At 37.5% G+C, this 23,643-nt stretch overlaps 1 protein-coding gene across 1 annotated transcript in view; it reads left to right on the top strand.

The window, feature by feature from the left end:
- CAPN14 (calpain 14) overlaps positions 1-23,643 on the top strand; it is a gene marked incomplete at both ends in the record, with an annotated part of 40,018 nt that overhangs the window by 8,067 nt on the left and 8,308 nt on the right. The window contains 8 exons of the mRNA XM_083376901.1: positions 1,299-1,373; positions 3,752-3,915; positions 7,639-7,802; positions 8,499-8,510; positions 15,421-15,623; positions 16,847-16,883; positions 17,992-18,048; positions 19,018-19,069. Coding sequence (XP_083233027.1) covers positions 1,299-1,373; positions 3,752-3,915; positions 7,639-7,802; positions 8,499-8,510; positions 15,421-15,623; positions 16,847-16,883; positions 17,992-18,048; positions 19,018-19,069 — 764 coding nt within the window. The remainder of the gene's footprint in view (positions 1-1,298; positions 1,374-3,751; positions 3,916-7,638; positions 7,803-8,498; positions 8,511-15,420; positions 15,624-16,846; positions 16,884-17,991; positions 18,049-19,017; positions 19,070-23,643) is intronic.

Below are 23,643 nucleotides of genomic sequence, written 5' to 3'. Positions count from 1 at the left end.
TGCTCTGAAACACCAGACAGTGCTAGTGGAACTGAATGTGGGTGAATGTTAAACACATAAAACCAAAGATCAGAAAATAAAAGATGGTGGTATGAAAAAGAAACTTTATAACTTTCACCCAAGACAGATTAAAATCTTAGCACTGATATTTGTTTACTAGGAAATCCACTACCCCAATTTAATTGGAGACTTTTAAGCATATCTTGATGAAAAGTGAGAATATCAGCAACTTCTATAAGCAGTTATGATGGGGACTGAGAAAATCCATAGGAAGTGAATCTTTTTCTGCTAAAATTTTGAAAAAGCTTTCCTTGATAGCACTGATGTTTAATTGTGGTACTATTTATTTGTTGATTTAAAGATATAGAATCAATAATAGCAAATCAATAAATTTATCTCTAGTTTAACAGAAAGTGAATGCACTAATTGGATAAAAATAAGCCTATATAATTAACAATAATATATATGAGGAATGTGTAGAAAGTAAATTTACATAGCAAATCAGCTGACTTCTCCTTAAAGAATTCTTTAAGGCTGCTATAGTGTTCTTTATATGCAAAAATATTTTGAGGATTAACCAGGATAAAAAAGAGGGAAAACATTGAATTTAATAAGTATTTATGTATTTTGCACTTTTAAATTACAGATAGTCTTTGTTTAACATTCACTCATTCAGGAACTGTTGTGGCTGTTGTGGTGTCCCTGTGGTCATGTGATTGAGATTCAGTTGGTCAGTGATTGGCTCACAATTATGACATCACAGTGTCCCAGGGTCACATGATCATTATTTGTGACCTTCACTGCTGGCTTCTAACAAGAAAGTCAATGGGGAAGTTGACAGGAGATCACAAATGTCAATTACATCACCATGAGATATTGCAGCCATGAAAAATTTGCCTAACAAGAGCAACTGGGACTGGCAGAATTGCTGTTGTAAATTGGCATTTACAGCCCATTATTTAGTAACAGAGTTTCTGGTCCCAATTACCATCAGTAAGTGGGGGCTACCCATAATGAATCAATCAAATTTCAGGTATTATCTGAAAATTCAATTTTGCAAGGCAATTTTCCAACTAGGCATTATATATCAGGTAAATAAACATGGCACATTAATTTAGGACTGGAGAAATGAAAATAGGTAAATTTTGAGTGTACAGAGATAGCTGTATTCTGCAGAAGCTCTTTCTAAACTGAACCTGTTGACTGACAGTTCAACACTTCACTGAACCTGTAATTCTTAGTGCATCAAAGCTGAGTGAGCTCTGTTTTACAATCATCTTTTTTCCATTTTAATTTAGCTCGGGAAAATGGGAGCTGCTCAGCCCCAAAGAAAAGATTTTGCTACGAAGAAATTCTGATGATGGAGAATTCTGGTACTTCCACGAAATAATAAATGGCTGTGTCTTTCAATCTATTCCTTTCCCAGATGCTTTTGCTCAGTACTATTTTGAACAATCTTCTTCATTTAAGATCATGCCTCTGAATAGAAATGGTAGGGTTGAAGCAGGGAAAGATGAAAAAGGGAACGGTTATCAGACTGCAGGCCTATTGCCCCATCTCTCTTGGGGTCAATATCACACACTTTCTACAGTGATGTGTTTCACACAAATCACCTTCCAGCAGAACTGCTTCATCAAAGTTTTGCACAACCACAGTAGGCTTACCCAATCCAGGCTAGCCCTAGGTTCTAGCAATCAAAAGTAGTGAAATAAATTACCGTATGTGCCAGAAGGATATATCATGTTCTCATATTCAACATATAGCTATAGAGCTAGTGTGTAACTACTGGGTTAAAACATCAGCCAGGTAACAAATAAAAATAATAATAATGAGATATTTGGGGAATATGCAACAGATTTTGAGTACGGTAGTCAGAATGAATATGAATATTTGTCTCCAAAGTTTCTAGAGGAGAATTGTTAGAAGCACACCCATTTTAACTCTCCTTTGTCCTGAGAGCTAATAAGAGACTCCTGCATAAAGAATACTTAATTCAGGAAAGAATACTTAGTGACCAATAACAAAGTAGGGATTTTGATAATGTTGGAGAGTAGATGTGTTTAGTTTGCAAAAGAAAGCATTAAGGTGAGATATTGCAGCTATCTTGGCCAAAACACATCATGCAAAAGATGAAGCTAACTCGCTTTCCATTACTCCAGGATGCAGGCTTACAGTTAATGGTAAGGAACTGCAGAGAAACAGATTTCTCATTAAATACTAGAAGAACTTCCCAAATATACTGTAAGAGTTGGTATAGTTGTCTCAGGAAGTAGTGGACTAGGTAGTGGATCAGTTACAGTTATTGTGCATTTCCTATATAGAGTATGAGTTTGGTTCAGATGAAATGAGATTTGATGGATCACTTCAATCTGATCATCTCTTCTTATGAAAGGAGATCCATGCTGCTTTGCATTTTCACTTACTCAAGCAGCCATACTTCTTCAATTTTTGGCCTTCAGGTTTCTGGCCTTTAGTGGACTTCTGTGGATGTGTAGTTTAAGGTAAATTGGCTCCCTCTGATAAGTTCAGTAGTCATCTCTGAGTCTTCACGTTGAGTGTAGAAACAGACTGCAGAATCCAAACAGACTGTCTTAATACTTGAAGCCAAGCAGCTTCATGGTCTAGGGCAGGCATGTCAAACTCGTGACGTCACGTGGTGTCGTGCGACGTATCGCGACTTTTCCCCCATTGCCGGCAATGGGGAGGGCGCGGTTTCGTCATGATGCATCCGGCCTGTGGGCCGGCAGTTTGACACCCCTGGTCTAGGGCTAGGCCTAATAGATGTTGTCTTAATCAATTTTTATTTGAGATAGACATGTCTATAATACAGACTGCTTGCTATAATACATTGCTTTCTGTGTCTCAGAAGAAACGAACAGTTCTGCATTATGTTGCAGAGGCCGCAAAGACCTGCTTGACTTAGCTACATTCCTGCTTTTGTTACAGCACTAGTGAGGACCTCTTCCTATATGGTGTAGGCAAGACATATCAACACATTACCACTGAAATCAAATAATCAATCTTTATTACACTCACAGACCAGCACCACAAACAAAAACATTCAAAACAATAATAATAGTAAAAAAAACAAAACAAAAATAAAACAGACAGAATACCATTGAAATATAAGAACCTAAAACCTATTATAAAACCTGACACATCTTATTCTGACCTACACTAATGAAATTCTTGCAAGTAGTTTATGTTTGGTTTAAAAAGGGCCATTTGTGAAAACCCAAAGTTTGTCACATGTTTCCACGTACATTAATACTTGTCATCACATACACAATCACATGCATACATTTCACACAAGCATTTTATATGCACAATGGTTTCACACACGCGCGCAAAGGCACACACACGTTCCATAACTAGTCAGAAAGTTATTTATTCCATGTTTTTATATTATAGCATTTTACCACTAGGTGGCAATATCAACATAGATTTTAATGTTATACTTTTTGACAAATAACATTCCCCGGGTAATTTTTCTTTGCTCTTGCCTTTTCACCCCTGCACTCATAGTCATGTTTTAATACTAACAATATGTCAGGCATTTTACACAAATCTGCATTTTTTTTAATCTTCTCCTTTGGTGATACCCATCCTCTTTATCAGTGCTAATTAGGCGACGGGAGATTTTTTTAAAAAAGTAGGTTGTGGGCCATACCACATAATAAAAGCCCTGTTCCTGGTTTACCTATCTACTCATAAAACAAGGAGGTTTTTAAAAAAAATTCTTTAATCATAGGATGTCACTGGAAGATTTGAAAATTCATTTTATGGATCTGGTGATCTGTAAATTGACTCCTGATCTGATGAGTCAGGAAGATGGGAAGAAGTGGACGTGCTCCATGCAGTTTGGCAAATGGATCAAAGGAAGCACAGCAGGTGGCAGATTGAAGAACTTCAGAGGTGAGACTTCCTGGGGAGACGATGTTTGGAAAATAATGCCTGGGTTTAAGGAGCTGTGCATCTGTTCTCTTTTAATAATGTCTGTAGAGCAATTTGAAGACAGACATATAATAGTGAATAACATGATAACTTTATTGTCACTTTGAATGTACACCAATCGGCATACATCGAAATGAAATTTTGTTGCATACAGCTCTCAAAGGGTCACTACCTCCGATGTATACTCCTTGTTTGGGGCCCGCTCAAATTTCACATTGTCCATTTTAGTCTCTAGGGAGTGAACGATGGCACACAGGACAGATGGAAATGGGGCTCCATGTGGATTAGCCCTCAGGTTAGCTTGTATTCTGACAACCTCGCCTTCTTTCCTTTTTCTGATCCTGACTCTTCCACCTTTTCCTTAAAGAGGCCTTGCTTCTTTTCGCCCCTGGAGCACGCTGCCGCCACCACCAACTCCTCCAAAAGCCTCTCTCTCTGTTCCTCTGGGCCTGCTGACAGCCTCATCCAGTTCCTTTGCTCCATAAGCTCCAGGTGCTCTCCTCCTCTGCCTCCTCTGGAAACAGCCCTGATTTGCAATACAATCCATCACTGGGCCAGCAGTCAGATCTTGCTGCTGGTAGAACAAATTCAAACAGCGCCAACGACTTTTAACGGTCTCACCAACAGTTCCAAAACAACTAGAAACTTGCCATGTGAGCAAAGATTGTCGGTCGTATGTCGTATGTTACCTTAGTTCCACCATGTTGCTCAAACACATTAAAATCTTCCTGATCATGTGGCCTATAGCCCTTACTATCCCTCCCAAAACTATTCGCCTTCAAGAGCCAATGCAGCCGCAGCCATTCCAGGCACTGCCATCTTAGAACAATAAGAGCGAAGCCTCTGCGTATAGGCAGGGGAAGGGGATGGATCTGATCTGATACCAAAATGCTTAACTCTAGCTGAAGAATTCTTCTTAAATTATTTCTGTTGTACAATGGTGTGCTTCAGCACGCACATCAGCTTACGTGTGAAATTGCAAAAAAGTGATTTTTTTTCCTTTTGCAGACTTGGTAGGCAATTTTCCCACAAGCAGGAACTGGTAAGAATATAAACTGCCTTCAGATGTATTGCAGGTAGTCCATGCTTAACAATGGTAATTGGGACCACAATGCCCATTGCTAAGTGATGGGGTCATAAAGTATGATGTCATGTGACTGCATTGCTTAGCAACAGCAATCCTGGCAGTCCCTGTTGTGATTGTTAAGCAAGGATCACAGGACCTCACTAAGCAAGTGACCAGGATTTTTTTACTTCCTGCCCACTTTCCTTTTTACTTTGCTTGTGGGAAGAGGGCAGAGAAGTTCACATGTGGAGATCACATGAGCTCAGGGACACTGCAACAACTGCAACTTTGAGGATGAGGTGTACAAAGTCCTCCTCATTCAATGCCTTCAATTGTAACTTCAAATGAGTGGCTGTTAAGGGAGGACTATTTATAATTTGTTTGGAGGTTCTTAAAGGGGAAGGTGGCTTGAAAACTCCACAGGTTCTCTTTTATTGCAATTACTCAACCATCCCAATGTAGCCCCAAATCACTTTGCTCTATTATGGATTCTGCAGATACTTCCAAGTATACATATTTACCCTCCACAGTAACAAAGGAACTGGGTGAAAGTGACAAGAGTTTTCATTATTTCCTCCTCCTCTTAAGCAGAGGAAAAAACACAAAGTGCCATGTTATTTTGGGGGCTTTTGGTGTGGGAGGGCAAAGCAACTACTTTATGCATTTGTTGTTCCAAAACAAGTGACTCCAAACCCAATTCTGTTTTATCTTGATTGGTATTGTTGTTGTTATTCATTTTGATGCCATTTTACTCCAAACGACTTTGGGGAAACCACAATACACCACCAGACAATATAAAAAAATATGCACTAATAAGAAGCAATAAACAATCCAGCAGAGGGGGCTCTAGCCACTGAATCCCACAGTCTGGGAGAACAACCAGGTCTTTATGGCCTCCAGAACATCAACAGGACTGGAGACATCTGAGCCTCAGTGGGAACTTTATGGCAGAGAACAGCCACTGTGGCAGAGAAGGAGCACTTCTTGGGTGCTGATACATGACATGGCTTAAGTGAAGGAATTCGAAATGTGTCAAGCTTGTCATCTTGAATTATCTGGACAGATGCCATCTCAAATAACCAAGGTTTCTTCTGTATAAGGCTTTATACATCATAGCCAGTTTTTTTGAGTCACACCTAGAGTAGCTTGCAGAGAAAAGATGTCACATACACGCATCAAGGCATGCCCATTGCTGAAATGCTATTGCATTCTAGACCAATTGAAATTTCTGAGTGGTATTCAGTGGCAGCCCATTGCTGAAATGCTATTGCATTCTAGACCAATTGAAATTTCTGAGTGGTATTCAGTGGTAGTCTCCAATGTAATATTCAAGCTGTGAAGTGTTTAGGGCATGAATGTCTGTCTGAATAACTTCCCATCTGAGGAAAGGGTGCAATTTCCACATCATTGTTGACACAGGTCCATCAAACGTGTAAATCCATGAAAGCCCCAAGTTGGGCACTACTTTTGAATGGGGACATGCAATTCCCTCCAAGGCCAAAAATAGAATATTCCCCTAAACTAAGTGGCCCCAAAAACTATAGATACGCAGTCTTGGTAAGACTAAATCAAAGTCTTCCACCACATCTAGATCCACTCGTCCTCAAGGTGCTGGGCCAAGATGGTCTTACTTGGCTGGCCTGGGGCTGAAGGATCTAATTGTGTATCATTGGCATATGGATGGTACCAAACCCAAACTCCTGGATAAACTTATCCAGAAGTTTCATGTACTTGTTGAATAAGAGTGGGAGAACCTTTGTGGCACCCCACAAAGGAGGAGTTGAGAATCAGGAGTGATCAGTCTCTTCTATCTAAAACCAACTAAAACCAACCCTGAAGGAACAAAGAGAAGCATCATAAAACGTCCCTCCCTCATTCCCAATCCTGGAGCCAGTCCAAGAAGATCAAAATCGCTACACACTATTTTCTAAAAATATGGATTTGTAGGAAAGTAACAATTATTTAATTTCTTTTTTATATCACTTGTGTGTTTCACTTGTTGTAGGACCTAGAGTAGATGGTGGAGGGCGTTGATAGGGTAATAGTTTACGTATTTTCCTATTAGTAAGCTAAAGGTTTCATAGTATTCACTGTTTGTTGTATGTTCCAATGTGTGTAGTGAGGGAGATGATCAAAGATCCAGCTTCAAAAAGGATTTAGAACAATTGGAAAGTATAAATGAAGCCATATGGAAATAGCCACAGTCTTCCTCAAAGTGTTTTGATCCTTCCAGCATTTTGGCTGGCAGCTTCTTTTATTCATGATTTGAGTGTGTTCGTTAAGGCAAATGGGAGTTGCAGTGCAAAATATTTTGGGAGTACCAGATGGATAACATTCTCTATTATGGAACTATATAACTGCTAAGAAAGACATTTAGTTCTTTTAATGTATACACTCTTACCTTGGAAAATATTTTTCTCGCTTACTTATTTTAAACCAGACCAGCTAGATCAATAAAACAGTTTATAGTCTATGTGACATTTTTCTTAATGTTAGCTCTATTCCATTTTTGTGGATTTTTTTTGTTTTGTTAGCATCTCTTCATGTAAATGTCTCAACTAGGCACAGAATGACATTCTGGGGACTGAGGCTGGAATTTTTGCCCTTTCTTCCCTCAGGCTCATTTTGGACAAATCCCCAATACTTGTTGCAAGTTTTGCAAGGCAATGGAAGCAAAAGTTCTTTATACTCCTGCAGTGTCCTGGTGTCTCTTATCCAAAAACACAGTGGCAAACATCGGAATCGAGTCCCTCATTTGCACATAGGCTTATCGCTCTATAAGGTAAAGGAAATTGTGTTTAAATGTGGGTTTGAATTGCTCAAGATGAAGGGAAGGAAGCTCCTTGGCTTTGCCAAGCAAATACTGTAATCATCAACTTCTTTTCCAATATGGGACCGTAATCTTAACCAACAGAGATGTCCCAGTTTCATCAAATAGGAACTGAATATTTAGTCACTTTTTTTTGCTTGAATCTTTTATTCTTTTTCTTTCTAGTTTGTATTTATCTTTTTGTTGTTGTAGTTAGAACTTGTAATAACATATTTAAAATATTTAGTCTTAGAAAAATTGTTATTAAATCAAGATGAACAGAGATTATCAACTAGAGGCAGAGAAAAGGAGAGGAGCCAGGAGAAAGAATGTCATGTAAAGAAAATATAGATAAGATCCTACATCCAAGTTTTGCATAGCAATCAAAACCATTCCTGATTTGATAATTCCTTTAAGATAGTAAACACACCAACATTTTCTACTATATTCAGCGTAATTTCTTGTATACTTTTAAAAAGGTAGAAAAGGTTTTAAAGGCAATGTACGCCTAAAAAACCCTCCCTGCAAAAGTTTAATCAACAATGGCAGAGATTCTGGTTGATGAGTTTAGTGCTTTCATGTTCTGACTGGTTCCACCACTTAACAACTTTCATTTTTTAAATGTCTTAATGCTTACTTGTTGACACGTGTCCTTTCTCTTCCTTCTAGGTGGATCAGGAGGTATGTAGAAACTTTTCATCTTTTTTTGAGGGGGGGCCATAGTTTGGTACCACAGTTGTTATAAATTACTTTTCCCTGCTCTTTTACCAAATTAAGATTAAGTAGAAATTGTGCAGCTAACCTCAATGAGTGCAGCAAAACTGACTTTCTGCTGAGAATATGATTTTCATTTATTCAAAGCCTGAATGTTGGAGACATGATGTTGAAGGTAGACAGTCTGAAATGCAATATACTTAAATTAGTAATGAAGAACATGTCTCAGTGATTGCAATGGATTTACCGTACTTTAAGTATCATACATCATAAAATACTTATGGGTCTTTATGTGAAAATGTTGAAATATATTGCTTTCAAGAGCTGAAATATTCATATTGAAATCTTAATATTTTTTTGCTAGAAATTATTATTGAACTTGTTCACAATCTTGATCATTTTTTGCTTTTCCAGATCTGAACGCTGTCCAATGTGAGTGTTTAGATATGGCATTCAAGTACTCCTTGTTCTTATTTTAGATAAGCTTCTTAAGGAAATTAGAAAAAAAATGACTGTTAATGCCAAAGTGATTGAATACTTTTTAAGATAATGCACTTTTATGGCTTAATTAAGGATTAATGGCAATGTTCCTGGGATATGCCCAGAAGCAGTAGACAAGGTTGAGTGAGAAACGATTTTATTACATTTTTCTCCTTTCTTTTCCTTTCATTTCTGCCTCTAATAATTATACATTCCTGGGAGACATTCAACCAACTTTTTGGCTGATTTGTGGAAATTACTTGTATATGCTACTAAATCAATATAAACATTTTTCTCCACTGCATATAGCCAGCCTTAAATAATAGTTTAGAGCTACTTCATCTCAAATATGTTGAGTTTTTCAAATTTAATAAATGTATTTTAGGGTGGGAAAGTGCTGCTTTCAAGAAGAGATTAATGCTACTGTTCAGTAGAACAGCTTTTCCAAACCTGAACATCCTCTAACATTTGATTTCTATCTCTCTGGATTCTTAGTGAAGTCCCTGTAGTTTGGCAAATTCTGGGAGAGCTGAAATCTAATATCCTAATATTTTTTTCATGTATTCATTATTATTCAAGAATTGTAATATTTCTTTATTCTTCTTTTCTTTCCTTTAGCTCCACTTTCCCCTAATATTATTTGTAGATACTATCAAAAATTGATCTGAACCACATTCAGATTATAACCAAATTTATAATGTCTGTATTTTCCCCCAACCTGTTTGTTTTACAAATCCAAGCATTAATGTAAGTGTGCACACATTTTCATTTACAATTCAAGTCCATTTTCATGTGGCTACATGTGCTTTTGAAAATGGTTTGAAAAAGTAACTTCAGCATATGGGAGAGTGTGAGCACAGCACCTCTGTTTAGCAGCCCAGGTCCCGCAGTGACCCAAAGGGAGAAGCTGGCCCAAGGCTTGTGAAGACCCAGTGGGGCAGGAGGAAGGGTAGGGGGAGATAGCTGGGAGGGGGCACTGCAGCATCCCTGCAGTTGGTTGTATGGGCAAATGACTGCAGGGGCACTGCAGTGACTCTAATTTCAAAACTGGGTCATAAGTAGCCTTGGTGTGTGTGTGTGTGTCTGTCATAACATTGAACAGTCACTAAGTGGTCATAAATTGAGGATGTATGGTTCCAGACTAATGATTCATGAATGAATAATATGCTCTGGACAGTTGTGTGTTTTAAATCAATACACTGGACAAGAAAACATTTTTCCCCAAATGTTTTGCTTTCTGTTTGGTAATTATGATAGACCGCTTCAAACTGAATAGAATTATAATTTCAGAATGACAGTAGCACACAGGAATCTTGAGAAATATGAAATTAACTTTTAATAACTAGAACGTATTTGATTGCAATAAGGGACACGGTGGCTCAGTGGGTTAGGATGCTGAGCTTGTCGATCAGATGGTCGGCAGTTTGGCGGGTCGAATCCCGAGTGCCGTGTAACAGAGTGAGCGCCTGTTATTCGTCCCAGCTTCTGCCAACCTAGCAGTTCGAAAGCACGTAAAAATGCAAGTAGAAAAATAGGGACCACTACGGTGGGAAGGTAACAGTGTTCTGTGCGCCTTTGGCATCTAGTCATGCCGGCCACATGACCATGGAGACATCCTCGGAAAAGTGCTGGCTCTTCGGCTTTGAAACGGAGATGAGCATCGGCCCCTAGAGTCGGAAACGACCAGCACTCATGTGCGGGGGAACCTTTACCTTTACCTTATTTGATTGCATTATGTTTCTGACATACTGCATGAGTTCAAGAGGGCTAAAAGTGTTTTGCTGCTGATTTTTGCTTGTACTCAGTGTCTGATGCATCTCACTGCAATGTGCAACAATAGTTATCCAGCACTGATAGAATCCAGTTGCCCTGATACTATTTTTCCATTGTGGCAATATGCAGGTGAAACCTTTCACCATGCTTGTCACTGATTGCAATTGGATTTTCAGGGAGAAAAAAATCCAAATATGAATGCAGAAAATGAATTTTTCGTGATGTTTTCCACTTCATGGTCTTGTATGCTGTAAGAAGTTTTTCAACCAGCTAAATGCAGTTTGGTGCTCTGTAGTTGTCAAGAAAATTCTCAACATCCTTGAATGCTTGCTAGGATGTTTTTGTCTGACTTCACAAACTGATCTTCAAAGCACCTGTCATTGATAATGTATCTGATTTGTGGACCAACAAAAATGCCTTCCTTAATCTTGACATGAGTTATTCTTGGAAACATCTGTCTTTAAATAATGAAAACCTTCAGTTTCCTTGTTCATCGCTCTCACAAAATCTTTCATTAGTTCAAGTTTTATGTGAAGTGGAGGCAAAAATATATTTTATTGGGCAACAAATGAAACATGTACCATGTTTTTCTGTCCTGGAACCAAATTCTTTCAAAGTGGCCACTTCTTTTTAATGCAATGCAACTCTCTTACACAGCTGTCCCATTCATGTATGTAAAACAGTACTTAGTTATACCCAAGCTTCATTGAAATCAGCTAAGTCACTACTATTAGATATCCACAGATATTCCAGTTGTATTTGGCGTACTGGATGTGCTTCAACACCAGTTCCATGTTTTTGTATGTTTCTTTCATGTATGCAGCATAGCTAGTAGATACTGAATGGTGTTTATTGCCATTGTATAAGAAGACTTCTATAAAACAGCATGCAATAGGTTAAATCACAGGCTATTTCCATGATTAGCAGCCCAAAATCTACAAAATAAGCCTCAGAGTGTTTAGGAAGCAAAATCATTGTTGTTTAGAACAATACAAATAGAACAACATAATCAACATAAAGCTAACAAAATCAACATCAAATAAGGTCATAAATGGTATAAAACTATTACTAAAGTAGACTGAGACTAGTTTGTAAACATAAAAAGGGAGTGCATTAGTGCCAAGATGAAATCCATATCACAAATCTATATATTACTGAAACTCTCCTTGTCTATTTGTAACCTTCTGTTGGGTGAAACAGTGAATCATTAAATCAATATATTTCAGATTCTTGTCAGATTATATTGTCAGATTAAAGAATGCATATGGAACCCATGGGACTGAAATTTGTCAGAGTTGTGGTTTAGTGCCTCTGCATTGTCATGGTCAGCTGTGCTCATATAATAATTTCTAACACTCTCTACCAGCTGCCTGGCAAGAAGGAAAGTCAATGAGGAAATCAGTAGGAAGTCAAAGATCATTCCCACTTCCACTGTTTTTTGCCTGACTATGGTCATGGTCTATTTAGGCAAGGAAATATCTCTGAAATGATGACCCAATGGGCTATGAATCACCTAGTAAGTAACTAAAAGGGAAAGGTAAAGGTTCCCCCGCACATGTGTGCTAGTCGTTTCCAACTCATCTCTGTTTCAAAGCCGAAGAGCCAGCGCTTGTCCGAGGATGTCTCCGTGGTCATGTGGCCGGAATGACTAGACGCCAAAGGCGAACGGAGCGCTGTTACCTTCCCACCATAGTGGTCCCTATTTTCCTACTTGCATTTTTACGTGCTTTCGAACTGCTAGGTTGGCAGAAGAGTAAGTAACTAAAAGTAACTAAAAACCCTGGGTATATTATATTTCCATCTAGCAATGAAAAGACTACAAATAGGTGTCATATGAAATCCTCTAATGAGTGTATTCCATTGGAATAAGGATTAAGATTGATGACAGCCTAATAATGGTAGACCAGACTAAAAACACTGTTGCCATATAGGTTAGGAGTACTTTTATTGCAATAGCTATAGTAACAAAATCTTGCACATCAGATTGTGCTTCCCTCTCCCTCACTTTACCTTAGTGCAGGTATGTCAAATTTGCAATGTCATGAAACATCACATGATGTATTGGGACTTTCCCCCCATTCCTGGCAACGGGGTGGGTGCAGTTTTGGCGTGACGCATCCGGCCTGCAGGCTGGAAGTTTGACATGCCTGCCTTAGTGTGTGCTAGGGTGGGCCTGCTTGAGATATTTACTGAACTAATTTCTTGGTCCAGGCTCACGCCCCTCTTATCTGACTGTTGCCTTTGTTGCTGCTCTTTCTTCTGTCTTTCAAAGTCATTGCCTATTTCCTCTACATTTTTGCCTTTTATTTTATTTTATTTATATATATTGATAGAGTCATACATACATGACTCTAGATCATGTATGTGAGATGACGTAGGATTGACCATCAACACTAAGGGAATCAGTAATGAAATATGCTGCAAATCAGCACTTAGTAGGACAGCAATGAAGGGCATGGAAAAGATACAGTGACAAGTCACTAACTATAAAGAACCAAATTGTCCAGGCAATAGTTTTTCCCTGTGATACTCTGTGGGATTAAAGAAAATTGGACTTTGAAGATGCAAATAGAAAGAGCAATGACATTTTTGAAGTTTGGTGATAGAAGAGATTCTTGGGAATACTACAAATAACAACAAAAATGAACAAATGGATCATAAAGCAAGACAACCAGAGTCCTTACTCAAGACATTAATGACTAGGCTCAAACTATTATATTTGTCATACATTGTGACCAGGTTTTCAGCTTCTTGAAGGCCATAAAGGTAGGGAAATGGAAAGATAGAGAACAACTTGCAGCAAGTTGGATAGACTTTTTAAATTAAATCCAGTTTACTGACTACAGTATCCCTTAAATGAGCTTACATTTAATGCATGACAAAACTCAAATCCTGAAGAGATTGTCCAACTTGTCAAAAGCACTCAGGTTTTATTAAGGTTTGAGAGTAGTACACAAATTCAAATTCTGACAACTTTCCAAATGTTCTGAAATTTTACTTCAGATTTAATGAGAATATTTTGTTCCTGAGTGAACCCACCAGGCTTTTATGCTTTAAAAGCTAAACTCTACAGGTTGCTTTGCTGTGAAATCTGTCAGGCTGTCGTTGCTTCCCATAGGGAGCTCTTAAGGCTATAGGGGATGGTAACTATATTATCTGGCTAGAGCAGGGAAACCAAATCTATTTGTCTTTCATGTGGTGCTTTGGACCAATTGGGAGACAGCACTTTGCCATTTAAACTCATTGAAGCTTGGAGCTGGAGACTGCTAAGAGGTAATTTTAGACATGTATTGAACATCAAGATTAATATAGTGAAGTACAAAACCAAGAGCAGTTTTAAAATTGGAAATACAATGAATCACAGCATTGACCAAAGCATAAATGCTTTGCATTTAATATATGATGCATTCTAAGGGGCAACCCCACCCTCTTAGCAGATGATATATTGCTCCATTAGCAAGAGAGAAATACAACGAGAGTGAGGGAGAGTGCAAAAGTTGCTCTGCAAATGCTCTTGTGGTAACAAAGTCCATTGGAGAGTAAAATGTCAGAGTCATTGTGAGGTATGGCTGGCTCCGGGAGGCTCCATTTTTCTTAGCCAATGTAATTATTGATAGTCTTTCTGTGCTGAGTATTTTATTTAGTTGTTGGTGATAGAAATGCCTATAAAAGGGCAAGTTTTTCTTCATGGTCACATTATAATAGTGGAAGTGCTCAAAATTTATCTACAGTTGTAATTCTAAGCATGCTTTCATAGAAGTAAGTCTGATTAAGATTAAAGGAGCTTTTATGGAAAAACAACAACAGGAACAGTATGAAGAATATAGTGTTGGTGTATTCTTGGGTTTCAGGGTGATACAAAAATGGAGCTAAATACAATTTTGAAAACAGTTGGATCGCCCTATTATTGCATGTTTTTTCTTCTTCTTCTGTTTATTTGTGTCTGATTCTCAGAGAGTGCCTGGACAAGTCCTTGCAGGTTTTTGGCAAGTTTTTTCAGTTCAAATAGACTTAACTTTCTCCAAGTTCTGTCTCTATGAGGTCTTGGAGGGTCTCTTGGAAGCTGTTCTGAAGTGATTGTTCAGAGGGCTTAAAACTGTACCCAAAGAAAGCATAGGGCAAAAGGGAAGGAAGTGAAACTGAAGAAAGAATAACACGGGGAGATGAGTAAAATGGCTCAAATATTTGTTGGTTTGGCCATAAAGGTTTAATTTCTATTAAAACATGCAATATGCATTTTAGAATGTTATTGGTGGGGAGGCTGAATTGACTAATATTCTAGTTATAGGGAGTAGCTTGGAAAAAAGTGTCGGGAGAAGGAGGAAAACCTGACCCATTCCCAGTGAAAATCTGCCACCCTTGTGCTTGATATTCATTTTTTTAAAATATTCCACTAGGGTTTTTAGTGTTGCGTTTCATTTAGAAATATCTAGAAATGATCTCCAGCACCTGTTTTTAAAACAGGAACAGGATGGTATGTATATTTGTTCCCAGAGCGTGAGCCAATATTGTGAGCACCATGAACATGTAAACCATTAATCTCCCTTCTATTTTTTTTAAAAAAATTCTCAGTCATCCCGAGAAATGCTCTTAATTTATTTTGTTGTTTTATTTTTTTTTTTAGTCCTGCGCTAACAATAAAAAGCTTCCTCCTTCGTTCTTCATTTGGAACGCACGTTTCGGTCAAACGTTCTTTGTGAATAATCGGGAAGTGACTCAGGATTTCCGCCTCCCTCCTGGGACATACGTGGTGGTTCCCTCTACTTTGGAACCTCATCAGGAGTCAGAGTTCATCTTGCGAATCTTCTCCAGAAAGCACAGCTTGCGGTAAGAACTCCTTTTCTTAGTTTGCAAAGACAAGTAGTTCCCATTCTAATTCCTCCAGCAAAACCTCTGTGCCTCCCTGTGCAGTTCTGCTCACCTTTATCTCCTTTTTCGCCACATTCATAATTTAGCATGCTCTGAAGTACCAGGCACACTGAGGTTGGTAATTAGGTAACCAGTGGATCTTTCGGTGCAGATTTCAGGCCTGTCTGAAGTACTCCATATTTTATAGAGATTGGCCATCTGGATGCGGATGTAAATAAGTAAAAGATTTCCAAGATGAGAAATTGGCTTAAATTAACAAGGGAACTCACAATCCTTCAAGACACAACCCACTGTGGTTATCCTTCACTTCACCAGAACAGTTTGGAGGAGGGTGTCAGAAAGATTTGCTGATCTACCCCAATCAGGCTTCCATTACTGCTCATCTGAATCAGCTGCATGGGCAACCTAAAAGTCCTCCATCATTTGCGAGTCTTAAAAATCACTCATGCAGCCTGCTATGTGACCTTAGGTTGGTGATGTCTCTCCTCGATTTTCCTCCCGTACTGCACCCTCAGTTTCTTACTTATGCCATTACTATGATTGTCCAAAGAAAGACAGTAGAGAATCCACAAGTTAATTACCTCGTGCTCTTGACTCCAGTACTGTCTCCATCAAGACGGCAGAAGAATCAGCAGCTCTTAAGAATTCTGATCAAGACCTTCTCTTGGTGAAATGGAGAGCCAAAATTAAAGTCTCTTTCCACTAAAGATGTTGTTGTACAGGTTTTCTGCAAAGAAAGAGAAAAAGAAAACAAATGGCATTTGTCAATGTGTATGTGTTGTCTATGTGTAGTTTAAAAAAGGACTTCTTATAGTGAATTCCACTATAAAAAGTATGCTTTTAGGGTATGTATGAAAAGAAGAGGGTATATGAAAGTTTCTCTGATAGTAATTTCTTGGGAGGTCTTCCATTTCCAATCAGAAATAGATGGGTGCTATTAATTGTACTGTCTCCAAGCAAGGTCAAATTACAGAGAAGCCAAAATTTAGAATATCATGTCCTCCAGATTTGTGGTTTTATGAAATAGGTTTTTTTATAATAATTTTTATTACTTTAAAAATCTAAAATATACTTCTAAGCATGATAAAATAACAGCTAGCCTGAAGATCTCAGTCTAGATAAATCACAATACTCACTTCATTATTCTAACATTCATGGTGGTTTCTTTCTTCTTTTTAAAGTGAATTGGGTGGAGACTCCAGCTGTGTCCTTTCAAAGGTGAGATGTGATTAGGAGCCATGCTGTATAGCTACTATTTTGTTTTGATCTCTTGTTCTTTTCTGCTTAACTGCTCTCAGAGGCATAGACTGAATGGGGATGAGGCCATCAGTGAGCTAAATTTACAAATGGATTCTGATTGTCAGTCATGACACCTGAATGTCAGAATAAAAATTAGAGAAAAAGTAGGAGTGATTGAGCTGTCCTTGCGGTGTGCTTTTAAAGGGTAGCAGAAAGCAAAGGAAATATAACTCATAGTACTTCATAAAGTGGAAATGGCAACAGAAGATCTCTCCTTCATCACTCATGTGCAGTGAATATTTCTTTTGACTTAAACCATAATAGCTGATCAAGAAAGAAAATCTTGAGAACTCACTAGCTAAATGCCACAGGGACCCAAAACACATGCACTGTCTCTTACTAAGCTGAGGCTAAGGTAGAATAGATAAATAGACAGCTATTAAGAATAGCATCATTTAATCTCAGTTTTTGACCTTGAGGTTTAAGTCAATGTCTCTGTTCATCTGTTTCAACATTAAAATCTGCCAAATGGTGGGGAACCTTTGGAAGCTAAGAGGCTCACCTAAAAAAGAAAATCAGCTGCATTTCTTGCCAAAGTTCAGGAAAGGGGAATTTTAAGAGCTGAAGATATTGTATGGATCAATGAGGCAATTGCTCTCCATGAATTGCAGATGGCAAATAAAGTGATTAAGGTGATGCTAAAGTTTTTTATGTCCTCTGTACAGCACACAGTTTAACAATTTACCAGTTTAGTTGGGAGACACAAATGTGCTGAGGTTGTAGACTTAGATGGCTATCTCATGAGCTTAAAGACATTTATGGAGAATCAATAATGTCTCTAGGGCAGGATAGTTTTTGATTCTTCCAGATTCTGATTCTTTACATTGTATACATACATAATTAGAACTAGGGAGTCACTGTCATATAGTGCTTAAGAGTTTGGGCCAGGACCACAAAGACCCAGGTCCAAGCCAATCTTTAGTCATGGAAACTGACTGGTTATATACAAATCTCATATTGGTCCATCCTGAAAAATTGGATAGATTTTCCCCTTCCATCTTTCTAATTTTTGTTTTATTCTTTATAGGAAATAGTTGATAAACATGAAGACTGCAAAGAATTCTTCTCTAATTATTTTGATCAAGTGAGTATCCCTTTCTGGTACCGCTGAGTACTTTTTCTGAACATACCTGACAAAAAACAGTTCCTCAGAAAAATTATGGATTTTCCACTTGGCATTTGTCAGTTGGTGTGTAACTATTAATTAAAGGAAATATACACTAATTGGGTTCGCACCACAAACTAAACCATAAAATGGTTTGTGTGAGTTTTCTCTGCTATGTGAACTCAGACCTTATGTTTTGCAAACCATGGATTTGGGCTTAGTGTGTTGCATGAAACCAGGTAACTTTGGTGAACCTAACCATGATTAATAAACCATGGCTTAGCCTGAATTGTAAACTACCTCCTTGCAGATAATTAAATTCTTGAAGATTCAATCATCAATGTCCAATGAAAAAAAAAAGTTCTTCTCCAGTGTCAAATGTCAGTATCTCTTAACTGCATGATGTAATCACTGGATCCAGAATGTCATAAATGGAACATCCCATCTAGCAGCACATATTGGGATGTTGAAGATGTCAAGCCCAAACACCAAGTTGAGTATTGCTTGGTGGACCTGAAATCCAGACAGGCATAGTTAATTCTTGCTGAAAGTACAGCGACAGATAGATCAATGATCTTGCTTGGTATAAATGGACTAAAAATCTATAGGCCCAATAGAGGACAGTAACAGTACAGAAAATCTGAAGGTTTGGTATTTCTGCAGTCCAGACATAGTATATCTAACATAAGACAGTTTGTATATGGTTGAACAGAATAATATTTTAATATATCATTGTCTAATACATGGAGAAAAGATGGGACAAAATTAATTTTAAGTTAATTGAGAATGATAAAGCATTATCTTTTATTGCTTTGACATAATTCAAAATGGATTTTTTTCCATTAAAAAAAAAGATAACAGGGCAACTGTATATCTTCCCTATTAGTAATTTTAGATGTAAAGATGTTAATCACTGGATTTTCTATAATTTTGCCTCCCTTGCTTTAGTATCCTGAAATAAACACAGTGCAGCTGCAAAGGATCCTAAACAGCATGGCAAGTATGTCTGGTATGGGATTCTAAAACTCAGTATTTTATACACATTTTATACACATTTTATACACATTTTATGCACATTTTCACACATACCTACATGAAATCTATGAGTGATGCAAGCAGTGCGCTTTCTACTCATCCATATTTTAAGTATTTTAACTGCTTTAATTGCTTTTTAAGAAGGAAAGTAGCCAAAATATTTTAAATCAAGAAATATATAGGTTAGTCTCATAGGCTTTTAAAAGAGAATGGGATTTAATTTCCTCTTTATTCTTTATAGCACAGGGTCTCATGTTACAGATGTCTAAACTGCAACATTTATATGGTCTTAATAAGACTCTTTTTTAATGCAAGTAAACTCATACTCATATAGTGAAAGTTTAGTGATGGCTTTCTTTATGGGAGAAGGGCTGCAAATTAGTGATAGTTCCTATATGCAAATGCATTCATAGTGTTAGGAAAATCCATTTCCATCTCATCATATAAACTACAGATGTTCATTTAGGTAGTCCTTGACTTATGACCACAATTGGCACCAGGATTTTCATTAGTGAGCAATCTCATCATTAAGTGTGCCATTTTTGCAATTTTCTTTGGTCATGGTAGTTAAGGAAATCACATGATTTGTTGGAAGTGAATCTGACTTCCCCCACTGACTTTGCTTGTTGAAAGCCAATGGATCCAAATGCATTCTGCTTGCATGGTAATTTATTTAAGTTTACACTCCAGTTTTCCTCAATGTGTTTAAGGTAGCATGCCAAATACTCCCTTCTATTTTTCCCCCAAGCAACAAACCTGTGAAGTAAACTGGGCAGAGTGAAAAGGACAACCCAGTGAATACATTAGTATTTCTGGTGGGATTGGAGGTAGATCTGGGATTTCAAGGCCCTAGTTTAAGATCTTAATTATTATCTATCTGTCTCTTCTCTTTCCTTACTTTGTTACATGACTGGCTTGTTGGCTCCTTTTAAGTTTACGATAGCACATTAGTTTACCCAACTTTCACAACTTCTCAGTGTGTGATCTTCAGTATCTAGAATTCCTTAGTCAAGCACGGCCATTGTAGAGGATTCTGAGAGTCTATACCAGGGGTCTTCAAACCTGGCCCTTTTATGACTTGTGGACTTCAACTCCCAGAATTCCTCAGCCAGGCACACTGGCTAAAGAATTCTGGAAGTTGAAGTCCACAAGTCATAAAAGGGCCAAGTTTGAAGACCCCTGGTCTATACATTTGAAAGCTGGCAAGGGTGCAAAATGTTATCTCCTTTCCAAAGAAATTTGGGTTTCTGCTGGAGTTTTTTTTTTTACAGTTGCTTGTCTTCATTATATTGCAAATGTTTGTGCATTTCATATGTTAGTATTTCATTTCTATTGTATAAAAAATAAGCCTCCCTCAAATCAAGCTTGGCTCTATAAACTATAACAAAAATATCTCCAACATTCCACATTACATTTGATTAAATAAAAGAAAACATGTTGTATTATTTTAAAGAATAGGTCCCTTCGGCATACCAATGAAAAGTCATCTTATTTTCTTTGTTGTTCACAACAGTAAAAATAATCTATAAATAATCTGCCAATGAATAATCTATTGTTTCCGCATCTAACACAAACAGCATCCTAGAATACTCCTTATAAATTTAGTGTTAATACCACCAAATAGGGAACAATTCATAAGACAGTGTTCCATATCTTCAATCTGAATGTGTAGATGTTTTAGGCAAATCTACTTTCCATGATACTTTAGAATAGCATCATCCATTACAATGAAAAATATCAGCTGAAAATGTATGTTGTAAATGAAATCATTTGTTTTGGAAGATTGTCCAAGTGTAGTGCTTTATTATGAACCTCTTTAAAACAGGACAGGAGTCAAGAGTGCAATACCTAAGGGTATCAGGGTACCTACTGGAATCTTCCCCTCCTATTAAAGCAAGATGCTAAAACTTGCAATATCTCAAAAGCCTACATGATTTTGGTAGTACTGCATGAAACCACATGAGGTTTCATATATGATTATGAAATATTTGTGAAATTCTACTTGAGAATGCCTAAACCTTTCAGCTATGTAATCTTGTCTGTCAGGTCCTCACCAAGATCACATGACACCCAGAGCCAAACTTTAAAATAAAGAAACATTTTGCAATTTTTGAAGTTTGACTAATTTTAATGGTTTAGACAGGCTTCCAAGAAATTAACTCCTGAATGATCTTTTGCCCATGTGCTACAATTTAATTGATTCCTTCATAACACAAATCTTTAAAAACCTCTGATAAATTGAGGCTGTTTATGTGCTAGTCTAATACAATTAAATACAATCTCTTCTGACATTATTTTATTGAACTTTAGCAAGCAACAATAAATAATTGCAGTAATAGAACTGTTGGGAGTCCAACGGGGAAAAAACATTGATTTAAAAAATATTTTAGAATCTCTCTATATCTAGTCCAAAACTCTTTAAAGTTTCCAGAGGAACATCTTTTGTCCAAGAACTAAACCAATTGCTAGTTTTCTATTAGCCAGTTGATATTTTAAATTCTAATTGCATCTGGAAAAAAATTAGGTAATCTAGCTAGCAGTAGCAGTAGGCTGCAAAATGGTTAAAATCTTTTCTCTCTCTCTCCTATTTTATTTTTTACTGCCAGAAATAGGAGATTTACAAAAACATAGCATTTGGTGAATATAACAGATATATAGGATGGAAAAATCTTGAATGGATAAGAACTAAAACTGTTCAAGAAGTTAACGAGATAAAAGCTTTTGTAGCATCAGTTCAGAGCAAAAGCAGGGATGTGAAAGCAAAACCTTCATCTCCTTAGGACATGCTAGTCTTTTTAGCTTCCCCAAGAGTGAGAGTAGACAGCCATTTCATCGCTCTTGAACATCTTGCCAAAGTAGCCCATCAGGCATGGGGAAATCTATAAGGAAACTAACCAGGCTGTTCAGCTCATCTTTTATTCTTCATAGGCAATCAATTTTAAAGCTTTCATTTCCAAACTTTACAGTGCATGATTCATATTTAATAAACAGGGCAATAATGAGATTAAAACATCATTGGTTTCTGTAGAGAAGGGATCAGTGAGTTATGAGCTTGGCGCCTGCTCGGTAAAAGTCTGCAGGCAATCTATAATCATGATTTGCAACAAGATGAGATGCTCTTTCTGTTTCATTTCTTGTCATTCGTGTATCACTAGGACAGCTTGGGTCTAGCTTTTAACTTGCCTATTTATTCTGTCTGAGAGAGGCAGAGAGAAAGAGGGCAGGAGGGAGAAAGAATGCACAACTGTCAAGATTTATCCATGTTCCTGTTCTAGTTCAGCTGGTATAGTTAGACAAGGGACAAATCAAGCAGAAAAGAAAGAGACTAGTGACTTCTCCCAAGGTCATTTAGCACACTTCTTTGGAACTAGAAATTAACAGCAGTAACATTTTACCAAGATGCCAGAATGAAAAAGCCTAAGATGAAAAAGCCGCTATCATTATTATTATTTTGGCAATTGATCTAATATCGTGTCCAAGCTGGAACCCTTAGGATAAATTGAATGAATTAAAGAGAATTAAACATACCAATGAAGGCTTGTTCATTCAGTAGATAATTATATTTAGGATAGCTTTACGGGTCTCAAGTAGCCTTCTGTTGACAAATAGCTGCTGCAGGAGCAAGAGCACCAGAAAGTTATTGCATCTTTGGTGGAAAGATTTGGCATGACCCACAGTGGATGAATGATTGGTGAAGATGATGGAACTTAGATGGTGAAATTGATTTCTTTGATTAGACAGAAGACAATAGCTACATTTTTTGCTGACTAGAAATCCCTTGTGGATTCTTCGCATGAAACAGAAAAAAAATGAGCTTATGATTGTGGTTTTTATGATTAGACAGGAGAGATTATAGAAAGCAGAGAGTTGTGTTGAAACCACAAAGTAAAAGGTAAATTTATAAATGTACTTACAACTGATAGAAAGATCAGAAGCTACTTCTTTGTGTCTTTCTTTCTTTCTTTTCTACTTTTCTCTTACTTTTCCTCCTTTCTTACATTTTTAGCTTTCTCTTTGAAAGCTTTTTGTTTTCTTCTTCTTGCTTCTTCTTACTTTATATTCCTTTTTCTTAAATTATTTAAAAATATGTTTGCTTGTTTATTTGTGTGTGTGAGAGAGAGAAAGAGAGAGAGGGAGAGGGAGAAAGAGAGAGAGAATCACTGTTACTTCCTTTATAATCTATTTGAGAGGCCTCTCAGAAGTAACTGCTGGACCATTGTGAAGAACAGGATAGTTTAGCATTTAGTTTTATATGTGAACTTGGGAAATTATAGCTTATTCACAGATCAGGGTTAAATAACCCAGGTTAGTTTTATGCAGCAGCTCATTTGCTTTTTATGTTCACACTGAAGATACATGGGCTCAGGCCAGTGGTGGGATTCAAATATGTGAACAACCGGTTCTCTATGTGGATGCCACTTCCGGAAGTCCATTCTGGGCCTGGGCACAAAAAATTAGCTACCGGTTCTGCCGATGTGGTGCGAACTGGCTGAATCCCACCACTGGCTCAGGCCCCTACTCTTCTATGGAGAATATGGT

The sequence above is a fragment of the Vipera ursinii genome, assembly GCF_947247035.1.
Source record: "Vipera ursinii genome assembly, chromosome: 1".
Lineage (NCBI taxonomy): Eukaryota > Metazoa > Chordata > Lepidosauria > Squamata > Viperidae > Vipera > Vipera ursinii.
Note: the sequence above shows the minus strand (reverse complement) of the source record. Positions and strands in the feature narration are given on the sequence as shown.